A 14,197-nucleotide genomic window follows, 5' to 3' on the forward strand; every position below is an offset into this window, starting at 1 on the left:
ACCAAGCTAGCCAGCATTAATATCATGAGAACACGTTAATCCCTGAATTTATTTTCAGTAGAAACATTAAAGTCCTCTGAGTGAACACATTCTGAATTTGTTGTGGGTCATTCTGGTCTTTTTTGTCTCTGTGTGGTTGAGTTGTGTCTTTGGTGTTGCGTTGTGGTTGTTTGCAAACTTTGAGGTCTTTTTGCATATTTTACTAGTTTCCATGGTGATAATTTTTTGGCTTTTTTTTTTTGTCTTTGCTGATTTACATGTTTTTAATTTAGAGTCTTCTCGTGTTTTTTTGCATCACTTCAAAGATGTTTTGTGTGTCTTGTTGGTTTAGACCACCTTGTGTTCATTTTGTGCTGCTTTGAGTTTGTTTTGCATGGCCATCATTGATGGTGTGTGTATAATGCAAACACAGTGTCATAGCACAGGTAGTTATCAAGAAGCCCCAGTCGATAATTAGTTAATAAAAAACATGGAGCATTTGTGTTTTTCCTTGTTTCCTGTCATGTCTCCTGCTCCACTGATGGAAGTTCATGCTAAACATGTTCAAAGTTTATGTACAATAATCTCAGTTTATCACTTTTTTTCTACTCTTGAATGTCTTTGACATCACAGAGAGCAGATATTCTGGTCATTTCAGGAGGCCCACCAACTTTCTGTTTACGAGGGGCAGCCAATCACGAGAAAGTTATCTCAAACGGGGAGGAGCTTCACCGAGGCCCAGTGTAAGATAAAGAATTATTCTGAAGTGTTGATCATGCAGAGCTGCTTTAGTGGAGTCCAAGAATAAAAATATATAAAGAGAGCAGGTCTGTGATCACAGGCATCCTGTTGCTGGAGTCTCGAGGCCCTCTGTGGTTGTTTTGGGTTGTTTTACATTTTCTTGTAGTTATTTGATTTTTTTTTTCCTCTCCAGCAACAAATGAGAGTCACTCTGCAACAAACAGAGAGCTCTGATCATATGACCTCCCTGAGCACCCCCGCGGGGCCGTTCAATAAGAAATATAGAAATCATTGAAAAGATCGATAATTTCCTGCAGTGCTCAGATAGAACAGAGAACCCTGCTGAGAACCTCTGTCTGACAAGACAGAACAGAAAACACCTGATCACACACCTGTGGCTAAAACTCAAAATGTGGCACTGAGGTAACTGTTACAGTTTTCATGTTTCCTTCTAATCTAAGAGCAAATTTACAGGAACTCCAAAGATCAGTGCTTCCACATGGACAGCAGGTGGCGATGATGGCATCATTGGTGCTAATAAAACATTACAGAAAAAAAAGCAGATGTTGTTTAAGGTAGTTTTTGTCTTATTCATAGACTGCATCTAAAAGATGGATGAGCGCTAATTGCTAACTGGAGCCTCAAGTGGACAGTAGAGGAACTGCAGGTTTTTCAGCCTGAAACACTGATGCTTGGTGTCAACACGAGGAAAATTAGGGGGTTTTTACAGGAAGCTTCAGCACAGTTAGGTGATCTAATTTAATCTTTGCTGCCTTTTCTTTGTTTTGTTTTTTTGTTTGTTTTGACACACCAGCTGTTACAAATCAGCCAAGAGCAAAACTTATCAGTGGTACTCTGAGTTTTTAGGCGCTGTGGAGGTGAATTTTTGTCCTCTCCACTCGCTCTGCTGCTTCTAAAGAGGAAGAAGGTCGTGTATTCATTACCAACCAATCAAAAAACATTTCTCATTGTCTGATCCAATCAGGACGGACGGTGTTTGTGCCGTCAGCCTGTCAGGACATGATTGATGCTCTTCAACTCTCAGTTAATTGTTTATGTGTGCTGTCATATCCCAGTCCTATCTTTTTATGTGGGTCAAGTATTCATTCAAGCTGAGTTTGAAGTACTGAACTTCAGACTGGAGCTGAAACAGTTAAGCAAACATAATCAGCATCAGTTTTTATAATGAAGTATATATTTTTTTATTTTTAGCAAACGTGCTCTTTGGAGATCTGGTGACTGTGGAGGCCATTTGAGTGCAGTGAGCTCATTATATTGATCTGAGCTTTGTGACATGGTGCGTTATCCTGCATCCAGCAGAAGTTGGTACACTTATAGGGATGGACGTGGTCAGCAACAATACTCAGGTAGGCTGAGTATTGTTGCTGTTACTAAGGGGCCCAAAGTGTGCCAATAAAATCTGCCCCACAGCATCACACCAGCAGCCTGAAGTGTTGATACCAGGCAGGATGGAGCCACATTTTCATGCTGTTTACGCCAAATTCTGACCCCACCCTCTGAATGCTGCACCTGATCAGACAAACAGCTTTTTTCAGTCTTCTATCGTCCACTTTTTGTGAGTCTGTGCGAACTCAGTTTCCTGTTCTTGTCTGACAGGAGGTCTTCTGCTGCTGTAGCCCATCTGCTTCAAGATTTGACGTGTTGTGCATTCAGAGATGCTCTTCTGCAATCTTTAGTTGGAACGAATGGTTATTTTAGTTCCTGTTGCTCGAAGCAGTCTGGCCATTCTCCACTGACATCAACAAAGCATTTTCACCCAGAGAGCTGCCGCTCTGTAAACTGGCCGTGTGGGAAAATCCCAGCAGATCAGCAGTTTCTGAAACACTCAGACCAACAACTGCGTTCAAAGTCACTTAAATCGTTTTTCTTCTTTTATTCTGATACTCAGTTTGAACTTCTGCAGGTCATCTTCATCTTGTCTACATGCCTAAATGCAGAGAGTTGCTTTCATTTGATTGGCTGAGTCAATATTTGCATTAATGAGCAGCTGAACAGGTGTTCCTAATAAAGTGGCCAGTGAGCATATGACTGTAAGGTTGAGAAGACAGGGCTTAATTTTTTTTAAACAAGGCAACAATGTAGAAGACTTTAAGAATCAGCCGTCCTCAGGAGTACCGCCGTCTGTGACTCCACGGTTCATTAAGTCGTTTCAGGGCCCCAGGCTTTCACACATTTTTATTGATTTTAGTTTTTCAATTTAGTCCAGAATTTTCTAAAACAATGCTTTGACTGTCACTGTGGATGATTAAGAGGAACATTGTCAGGTAAAAATGTCATTTTTGTCCATTTAACTTGAAATCTATGAAAGGAAACCTCCTGATTCATCAAATTAGATTTTTTCTGATTTAAAGTCAAACAAAAATAGACTGAATGCACATAAATAAAAGACAAGCTGATGCCTTTAAACATCTGAGTGTGTCCACGCTCTGACTGTCAGGCCTCTGATATAACAACAATCAGAAGGGTGAGTGTGCGTGGCGGTGGAGGAAACCCGCTGCGTGTTCAGACCCTCGCTGATCGGCGTGCGACGGTTCGTCCTGTCAGCAGCAGCCGCCGCTGCTTCAAACCCAAACTCCTCTCACTCAGGGCGCTTATCGCACGCTACAACACATACACGTAATTATAACCTCAGCCCGTTGGCATGGCAACTGCAATCATCTGGCAGGGAGCCTCACTTATGATGTCATCAGGCGAGGCGCATGTGATTGGCCCGGTGATGAATGGCTGCTGAGCTGAGAGGGTTAGTGAGTAGGCATTTACCTGAAACACAGAGACAGAGTGATGGTCTCTCTGCCAGCACTGAGCTGCATGAGAAAATGCACCCAGTGAAGGGCTGACCATCTTTGTAGAGCTCCCTTTAGACATAGACTTCTTAATATTCATGCAAATTAGAGCTGATGAGGTCAAAGTTCATGTTTATTTTATTGTGTTCTTTAGTGAGCGGAGAAACTCGTGGACTTGTTGAAAGGGATTCATAAATGTCACGAAGTCCCATCTAGTAAAACTGCTTGCTACTTTTTTATTTTAGGAAACTGAGTAGGTTGCACTGTCAGATGTGATGCCCACTCAGAGCTTGTAAGATCAAAGCTAGGCAACTATTTTTTTCTGTATTTGGACTAAAAATCTATAAGAGTCATTTCATTCGTTCATTTTGTACCACTCATTGGGTGCAGGTTACCGGGTCAGCGGTCTTCACCTCCAGCTCTTCTGGAGGGACATGGAAGCACTCCCAGGCCAGAAGAAAATGAATGCCTCATGTAGGAGGCATCCAGGTGGCATCATGATCACCACCTCAACTCGTACATTTGGATGTGGAGGAGCTCCTCGCCCTCTCTCTAAGGCTGAGCCCACCCACCCGTCACAGGAAGCTCATTTCCACTGCTTGCATCCACATTCTCATTCTTTCAGTCACTACCCAGAGCTCGTGGCTGTAGGTGAGGGTAGGAACGTACAGAGCACACACACAGCTTTGCTTCATGTATTTACCGCAACAGATGAGAACCGTAGCTTCAGACCTGGAGGTGCTAATTCCCAACCACTTCACACTCTGCTGCAAACCGCCCCAGTATGAGCTGGAGGTCATCCTGTGACGAAGCCAAGAGAACCACATCATCTGCAAAAAGCAGAGAGGTGATCCTGAGACCACCAAAACCAACACCTTTATCCCCTCGGCTGCACGTAAAATTCTGTCCATGAAACTTATGGACAGACTGGATGAAAAACAGCAGTCCAGTGCCCATTAGTACAAAAAATAAAAGTTCTTGCATTCAATAGAAATAAAAAGGAATAAAATTGCTCCTCCGATATCAGAATGTAAGAACTTCAGACCATCTTTAATAAATATACTTCCTGTGCACCAATGTCCAAGGGCTTTTCCAGGGATGGTGATGTTATTTTCCAGGTAACTGATTGGTTGGTAGGTGTTGGTTATGTATGTGTTGATCTATCTCACAGGTCAGGTCTGTAGTATAATTAATATGATGATGTAAACCAAGGAAGAAGTCAACCACCTTCAAACACCTGAGGTTACCTCACTAAGCTACTAATCCTGCAGGACTCTGGAGGCTGCACATTCAGGGCATGTTTGAAAGTGACTGCGATTCAAAACACTGAAAGTTCATAGCAGGTACTCTGAAAAATAATCCTCTCCATCACTCCCAAAACTGACCCCAGATTAAACAGATTTAAGGTTTGAAAAATGGAAAAACAAGAATGAAAACCTAAAAATAAATATTTCTGAATGAAAGCAGCTCCACGGGGGAAGACCCACATTTTAAGGCCAACCTGAAAAAGCCTGAATGACTGAGAGTGTTTCAGTGAGTCACATCAGCTTAGTGCTTGTAGTAGAGAGAAAACAAAGTATGTGTGTAAAAAGCATGCAGTATGATGAGGAGGACTTTAATTCCTGATAGTAATTAAAGTGAACAGCTGTGGAAAGAGGTGAAAGTCTTCAAACCTGAGAAACCCGGTGGGATTTCTCAGTGCGGTGGCCCATGGGAAATCAGGAAATTGTCTCTGAAATTAATTAATACCAAACAAGATGAAAATTCATTGAGTTCTTGGGATTTTAATTGTAGACAGACCTCCTGCTTCAAACATGCATTAGGAGCCAAGGCCACAGTGAAGTGACAAACCCAGGATCTGAAAACAATCCAGTGTGGAAGCCCCAAAAGCTGCAGTTCCTCTGCAGTCCAGCAGAGGCACCAGCTGCAAGTCAGTCCCCATAGACTCCCAACTTTACAGCAGAAGGTAATTTCCAGTTCATAGCAGCTGTTTTTATAACTCACCTTCTTAAAATGGATTAAGGCTTACAGTTTGTATTATTGGGGGCGTGGCGTCTCTGACTGACAGGTGGATGGTGACACAGGCGGCTGTAGCTGCTAGCTGTCTGCTAGGCTTCACCTCAGCTAACTGGAGTCCTCGAACTGGACCTCTGGACCATGTTTGCGCTGTTGGAGCCTTTTGGAGCCTTGTTATCAGATGTTATTTGGAATTAATTAGCAGGTATCTTTGATTGTGTGCTGCATCCATACAGTCTATGGATGCAGCTTGATAACCAAGCTAGCTAGCATTAGCTAATAACTTAGCACTTCGCCTTCCAGCACAAATGTGGTCACTTCTACCTCTAGAAAACCAACATGGCAGTGGTCAAAATGCTGCCTTTGAGGTTTCAAATGTGGAGTCCTTAACGAGCGAGTGACATCACAGTGGTTATGTCTGTCTGTTATATACAGGCTGTGATTGAAGCACAAGATGGCTGCATTGGTAATGGATCCATCTTGTGGTCCAACACTGTTTTTCCCAGGAAAAGGGCATCTGAACCCCTTTGTCCCACACATAATTTACACACATGATTGCATTGATACGACAATACAGATTTGGGGGGGGAGGTCATCAGGGTGAGCCAATTAAAATTTAGGGGGGACTGGGCCTTGAATTAGAGCTGCACAATATGAGCTTACAGTGACTGTTTAAAATTGTCTTATTACAGATGGTCTAATATTTTTCCCATGATATTTGTATTTGTTTTTACAGTGATGTGTTCGCTCTGTTACAGAACAAGAATACATTTGAACCTATTTCAGGGGTAATATTGGCCTCATCTGTACACACTGGCACCTCATGTGGAGCAGAGAGACTGATTATTCTGGAGCATCTTTGGGAATAAATGTGCATATTAATGAGCTCAAACAGATTTTTTCTGCTTTCATACTGTGACTTCATGTATTCAGGGAGGGACTGAAGCCGATCCAAGCAGCTGTCGTTACTCCTCCGAGGAATCATTTAGCCGGCTGTCATCTTTAATTTAGTTCCACGTACTGTCCACCAACTTGTGAGGGGCTCAGGTGTGGCTCCGTGCTGGTGAGAGCCGCTCCATTCGGCTTTTGACATTTGAGCTTCTTATTCTGGTTAAAAAAACATCCACCGAGCCACAACTCTGAGTTCACAGCTTCGAAGCCTGATGGAGATGACCCCCTGCCCCCTCTCTGCACCAATCAAGTCATCATCATGGCAACCACTCGATTCGCAGTAACCAGCCAGACACCAATCAACCTCCTGCTACATGAGTGTGTGTGTGTGTGTGTGTGTGTGTGTGTGTGTGTGTGTGTGTGTGTGTGTGTGTGTGTGTGTGTGTGTGTGTGTGTGTGTGTGTGTGTGTCACAGAGGTTATGTTTGTTCGCTGAAAATAAAAGTGAAGAAAAACAAAGCGGTCCTAGCCCCCTTTGAGCCAATCAGTATTAAACGTGTCAGATTATTGTGACCTCATTAGAGCGCCTCCTGCTGAGTAATCACTGTTATTTTTTTATTAATTTAAGAGCCACCACAAAAGCAACATGATGAAACAGTGTCTGTCAAAACCTGACAAATCCTGTAAGTTTTGTCTGTAAAGTTTCTGTTTTGTATGATTTGAATCTTGTGTTCACCTGTTTATGCCACAAACTGTAAATAGATGATGGACGTAGGCACTGTGACCTCATACTTTGGTTTTTGGACCCCATTATGGTTGTCACCGTCTTGGGGGATTATCACAAGCTAGCTTGGCTGGCAAACTACATTCATGAGCCGGAAGTAGCTTCTTTGGATGCTCTGTACATGAAGCCAGAGCAGCCATATGATTGGTCAGATAATTATATTAAAAATGCGCCAAAAGGCTCCAACAGCACAAACATGGACCAGGGGTCCAGTTTACGGACACCAGTTAGCTGAGGTGAAACAGAGCAGACAGCTAGCAGCTACAGCCGCCTGTGTCACCATCCACCTGTCAGTCAGAGAGGCCATGCCCCCAATAATACAAACTGTAAGTCTTAATCCATTTTAAGAAGGTGAGTTATAAAAACAGCTGCTATGAACTGGAAATTACCTTCTGCTGTAAAGTTGGGAGTCTATGGGGACTGACTTGACTTTAAACAGGTGAGTTATAGACACCCCCCCCCCCCCCCCCATACAGCTCTTATGAAGGGGGAAATTATCCACAGAGATCAAAGCAGTTTCTGTATCAGGCTGTAAACATGTTTATTTCTTCTGTGAAGTTTTAACATGGGAGTCTATGGGGACTGACTCACTGTGGCGCCTCTGCTGGACGGCAGAGGAACTGCAGGCTTTGGTGTTTAAGCCTTTCCATTCCAGAGGTTCATTTATCCAAACCAAAGTGAACTTATGTTGTTTATATTATTTAACATTTGCCAATAATTCCAAACAGTATTTGCACTGAATCCTTCTCTTCTGTGTGTCTCAGTGTTCGTACGTTCCTCCCTGTGAGAGGGACAACCAGAAGAACCGAGACAGCGTTCTGTGGTGGGAGGATTACTTCACCAAAGAGGTCAACAGCCAGTCGTTCACCTGCTTCTTCAACCAGCAGAGGAGGTGAGCCTCACACACCTTTACAGCTCGGGCTATTTGGAGGTGTGATGCGGATAAATTGGAAATCAAGGAAGTGTGATGTTGTTACATCATTGTTACCCCAGGAGACGAATGATGGTTTTACTGAGGCGTCATTTTTGACAGACCCTTTTTTCTCTTTCTAATTTGCTGTTCCTGACCTTTAACCCCACAGAAGTGACCTCTGACTTTAGTCCTTCCACTTATAGCTACACCTAAAGCCATTTTTGTGTTGGTTCTGCAGATGCATGCAAACTTCAGTTTCTCCTTTTTCAAACATAAAAACACACTCATCATATTTAATATTTTAATATAGATTATAGATAAGTTTTAGTTTTATGTCATGCTTGAGGGTCTATGCCGTGTTTCACTTACTGTCTAATACCATCGTATTATTACTTCCTGTATGTTCTTTCTGATAATATTCACATTTTATTTTATTAGTGCTCCGTGTATCATGGATGATGGTTTTTAGGGTGATTTTTTTGATGCAGGTTCAGATGAAAAATGGTCTTTCTAACTTTGGTGCATTTAAAGAAATGTTTATTTGTGTTTTTTTTTTATTTCCATGTTAAATAAACAAATAATCAAATAAAACAGAATGAAGACCAGTTTTATTTTAATGACCTCTCTGAGTTCCTCAGCTGTTGCATGTTTAACAAAGCAGACTTTTAATTAGGCTCGGTTCATGAAGTTGCATCTCCAAACTCCACCTGAATTCTTAAATTGATCAAATCAGCACTATAAATATAAAATACCTTGTTAACCAGTGAAAGCTGCTGATTTCAGTCTGCAAAAGGTACAAAAGTACAAAAATCAAATGCTGCAGTGACCGGTCAGAAATTCAGGCAGATGATGATCAGACTGGATTAATCAAGACAACTGAGACAAATAAAGATCAGCTGCTTTACAGGAAGCAGAATAAATGAGTTCTTCTGGTGCTTTTTCATCTAAAAAAAGATCTTATGACTCTAAATTTCCTTTTTTGCACTACAGATGGCACGAAGGTGGAAATGTAGGTCGATAGTATGATGGAGATAGATTATCAAAGATGAGCAGGAGACGCTGACCAGGATGCTGAGGTTAAAACCTGGAAATAAACACTGCAGTGAAATATAATAAGAGCAGGTAGAAAGACCAAAAACTGATGAGACAAAGAAAAGCCAGAGATCTGTTTTAGCGTGTCAGCTTAATCATCTGATTATTCTCAGACGCTGCTTACCTGTGACCTTGGCTAGTTTTATTTTTATCTCTGCACCAGAAGGATCCTGATGAGGAAACTCTGGTTCCTAAATGAGGCCCCGGTGGGAGCTCATTGATGCTACGCATCAGCTCGTCATTGCTGCTTTAGAGAACAAACTGGAACACTCCGATTTTTTTAAAGTTTAAAAAAAAAAGCATGTACTCTCCTGAAGGTTATACCCCAAAACTTTCCGGTGGAGTGTCAGTCAGTGGGAGAGAGCTTAATTTAGGCTGTGCACGTATGCACGTTGAAGGAGATCTTTTCTGGTCACTTCCAGTTCCATATTTTTATTTTGGGATCCACTAGAAGAGCGCTTCATGATTCACAGTTCAGAAAATCCCTTATTGATCTCATACGGGCCTAGCATTTAGGCCTTTAGTTCATTCCTGACTCAAACAAGCCAGTTTAGCACCTTTCTCTGTAAAGCCCTCACAGCAGTATATTAATGACTAACCTCGTGCTGATGACGGATCATCTCAGAGGTTCTCTTGGCAGAAGTTTGGTCTGTTTTCAGCATCTTCTTCCTGCTATATGACAGCGTTTGTCTCTGCCCATCGAGGACCCTCAACAACGGCTTGTACTGAGAACAATTTAACCCTCCGTCTCCGTCTTCCTTGTGCTCACGTGTTCATATTGGCCTGACCACAGCTCTATAGTTAGCACCAGGTAGCACATTTATATGTCAACTAGTCAGACTTCACTAACCCTGAAAACGTTGCTGCTGTTTAGTTGTGGCAGTGCTGCACTCTCAGGGTTTTTAGAAATAGAAGGGCCCAGAAATTATGCCCGGCTCAGTGAGTGGATCAGAGATGCAGAGTTATTGCAGATACCTTAACTCTATTTATGGGAAATTAGCCCATGGTCATAATTAACTAATTTCACCAATATGATGTTAGTTTTTCCTGGTTCTTAGCATAAGCTTTGTCATGCTAATGTCATGCTTTGTTGAACTGTTAAGGTTAACTTGCATTTTAGCCATTAAATGATCAAGTTTCAGAAACTAGAGAATGTTACCTTTCAAATCGAGTCTCTTACCTGGATGTTGGTCTTTAGTATGATGGTTTGATGTGATGCTGGATTGCAGTTAGCTATATTCAGCTAATGTAACATTAGATATTCTCTTAATTAATAGCAAGGTAAACACTAGTCAAGTTAAGTGAGTTAGTCATTACCGTTAACGTACTCCCAGTGAGGCCCATGGACCTTAAACCTGCATTCTTTCTAATGACCACCAGGGGGCAACCCCTCATTATCAAAATCATTGTAATTACTATGGAAAAAATGACCCTACTGCTCACCTGGCTTCGTAGTTCCAAAGAAGAGTTTCCTGATGGGTTTGCTGTCTCAGCCACTAGTTTCAAGTCTTCTTCAATTCAGCAGGACATTCATTTTGTAATCTTTGACCTCATTTAGAGTAAAATAAAATAGGGATTTGATTCAGGGCGTGGCTGCTGCTCCTCCCTTGCTTTGCTGGTTTTTAATGTGAATTATTAGTAGGAAGCATTTAGTTTTGGTAACGGAGATAAACTGGTTTGAAAAACGAGCAAAAGTGGAAGCATCTTTAGGAAGTCAGTGAATTAACAGTCTAAGGCTACGTTCACACTGCAGCCTGAAGTGACCCAAATCCGGTTTTTTCGCCCTCACGCGACCTGTATCCGATCTTTTCATGCCAGTTTGAACAACACAGATAGGATTTTTTCAAATGTGACTCAGGCCACTTGGATATGTGGTTCTAAATCCGATATGTATCCGATCTTTTCAAATGCGACCTGTGTGTCTACGGCCAGGTCGCATTTATCCGACCTGCACGTCATTGATACTCGACAAACGTCACTATTCTGCATCCCGTTATGCGGACACGGGAAGGAAAACGTGTGACGTCCACAAACATTGAGCGCGCTCACTACATGTGACATTATCGTGTCCTCTACTGCGCATGCGGGACACTTTCAGGTTCGTCTGCTGTTCACACACAGATCACATCCAAGTCGCATATATTTGGAAATGTGAACGACCACGCAAAAAAAATCTGATTTCACAAAAAATAGGAATTGGGTCACTTCAGGCTGCAGTGTGAACGTAGCCAAAGTAGGGAGTTTTAGAGATGACTCAGCATGTTAGATTTCTGCTTTTACCTTTATGTCTTTTGATTTCAGGCCCGATGACGTGTTGTGGCGCCGTTCCCATGACACCAGCGTCTTGCTGCACTGCGTTCTCTGGCCAATGGTGTCCCTCCTTCTGGGCACACTCATCGTGCTCCTGACGGTGTGCGCTCGCTCCCTGGCCGTTCGAGCCGAGGCCCTCCAGAAGAGGAAGTGCTCCTATGAGGTTTGCCACGACCTGTCCGCCGTGCCACCTGACCGCTGCGGCAGCAAGGCCGGAGACCCACTCACGACGAACTCTGACCCTGAGCTGTCATCGCCTTCAAGGACCCTGCCGTTGTTTGCGGTGCCAGTGCGGCGCCGAGACCGAGAACACTAGGGCTGAGCAGAAAGATGTTTTTGTGGCATGAAATCACTGAGGATGTCAATGAGCCGGTGGGCGAAGTCAGGTACCTGCCAAGGATGCCACCAACAACCCACTGCTGTCCGGATTGGTTGGTATGATCAGAAAGTTTGAATGAGGGGAAGATGAGGGAAAATCCACCCTGTTGCCTATAGATTTCAGCAGGAAGACTGTAAAAAAATTGAGCCCTTTTCCTGAGTTTAGCTTAAACTGGATCATGGAACTCTCTGATAATGCTAAGCTGAATCTTCTGAGTGGTACTGAAAGGCTGCTTAAATGAGACTAACTGGTGTTGGGTACTGATGGCTGGTTCTACTTTGGATCTGGTTTCTACTCATCAAAAAACCCAGACTCATGAAGTTGTGGGGCTAATGAGCCTCCCATTAAAGCTTTTATCTGTTATACTAGTTGACTAATCATTTCAGCTCACATGAGAGCTCCAATATTTTGTTTAGGTCATTTGATCTGCTGTAAACGTTGGTAAGTTCCAGCTCTTATAATCAATATCCACCAATGATCTTTCAGAACATTTTTGCAGACAGTCCATCAAAATTAATTAGGAGAGTTTTTATTAAGTTTTCATTTGTGTTTCTGGCTTCATGCCCAGCAGCAGTATGATCAAAATATTCTGGGGATGGATGCATAAAAATTTACTTAAACCTGATCTCCAGTTGAAGATCATCTATTTGGGCATGTCAAGATGGCTTCCAGCTCAACTGCTATTTTTACTTTGGGAAGTGGAAGTCCCATTATGGCCCCTTGTACTTGGACTGGATCTCCTCCAGTGTCAGAACGGTAAACCTTCAACTTTTTGAGGGAAGTGGACAAAGTTCCACGAAGGCAAATCTGGCAAATACGTTGTTGGTAAGCAAAGAGTGCGTAGAACATCTGGACATGCTTGAGAAGATGTTCTTGATCAGCCAGATTTGAATCAGGTAGGGTTTAAATTTTTATGTCCCCGTTCTCTGAAAATTTTGACACCTCGTACTGATCTTTGATTTGTGTTTGTAACTGCAAATGACGAAAACCGATTCAGATTTAATGATGCTATCAAAGCCCAGCCCAAACCCTGGCGGGACAGCTGAGTCTGGTTCAAACGTAAGGACTGACACTGGGGAAGTAACTGCTCTTTACTGTAGCTCTCTTATTGATGTAGTTTTCCTTCGAGTCCCAGTAGCCATGAATGTTTCTAAACAGAGGTGCAAAGTCCTAACATCACCTTCAGGATCGTCTCTGTTCTTCTAGCTTGTACAACTCAAGGCAATCTTTCCCTGAGGGTTTCTTTCATCAGTCTTCTAACACATGAGACTTTATATATTATATATGTAAACGTTGTCTACTACAGCACTTTTATAGAACAATCCGAACCCTACAGGAGCTTGGCGATTATTTTGTTTCCACTGAAAGGTTTTTACCAGCACACAATCACAGCTGTTGGCTTCTCTTTGACATGTATCAGTGGTCATGGAAAGTATCTGCGTTGTTTAGTCATCTGTTGTGCTGTTGTTACTTGTGCAAGATGCTTTTAACCTTGTACCATCTGCCGGGGCACCTGTGGGTTATGTTTAGGTTCACATCTGCTCCTTTCAATCAAATTTTCACCTATTTTTCTCACCCAAATGGACATAACTGAAGAGCCCAACGTTTATGAATGAGACTTAAAAGGTAACAACGCTAATTTCTGTTCCTCCACTTGTTTAGCAGGTGATTAACCCAAACTGACCCTGAACCTCCCACAGAGAGGTTTGCAGGTGACCTGGTGGATGCTAGAAGGTTAAATCCAGTTGGTTAAATCAGTCTTTGAATATTCTGGAAATATGTTCAGACTCAGAGTTTCCAAAGACCTTTTGGAAAGGTCACCTGGTGTTTGTTATGGCTGCTCAGCTCTGTGACTGGATTGTAAGGTAAAAAAGTGAAGAGATGAAAAATAGCCAGTAACAGGCAAATGGACGTGTATTTGTAAATCAATATTTGGAATTCAGTTTAAATAATTGAACCTGCCCTATTTATTTATGTATTCAGGTACATTGGTGACTCATCAGAGGGCCCATTAGTGGCTCCTGTTGCTCTGGGGACTCAAATCCTCCTGAGTGTTAACGATGCGAGAGCTCTCTGAACCGTGAAGGTGTTGGCAGACAGCAGGTTGCTCAGCAGAAACAACCACAGCAAATGTTACTGAAGAAGTTCCCCTTCGAGTCACACCCAAAGAAAGTTCATGTGTTCTGGTCAGTAAAATAAGCTGCACCACATTTTCCCTTCATAGTTTTAATGGTTGGAGGGTCTTTACCTTAAAAAATAGAGCTCCTTGAGACGCCTGACAGATGAATG

General features: G+C 42.5%; 1 protein-coding gene across 1 annotated transcript in view; it reads left to right on the forward strand.

Annotated features, from left to right (window-relative positions):
- Positions 1-12,489, forward strand: part of LOC115773380 (calcium-activated potassium channel subunit beta-4) — a 29,958-nt gene extending 17,469 nt beyond the window's left edge. Inside the window, exons 3-4 of the mRNA XM_030720087.1 lie at positions 7,979-8,106; positions 11,521-12,489. Coding sequence (XP_030575947.1) covers positions 7,979-8,106; positions 11,521-11,845 — 453 coding nt within the window. The 3' untranslated portion in view covers positions 11,846-12,489. The remainder of the gene's footprint in view (positions 1-7,978; positions 8,107-11,520) is intronic.
- The last annotated feature ends 1,708 nt before the right edge of the window (positions 12,490-14,197 follow it).

This window comes from Archocentrus centrarchus, chromosome 23 (assembly GCF_007364275.1).
Source record: "Archocentrus centrarchus isolate MPI-CPG fArcCen1 chromosome 23, fArcCen1, whole genome shotgun sequence".
In the NCBI taxonomy this organism is placed as follows: domain Eukaryota; kingdom Metazoa; phylum Chordata; class Actinopteri; order Cichliformes; family Cichlidae; genus Archocentrus; species Archocentrus centrarchus.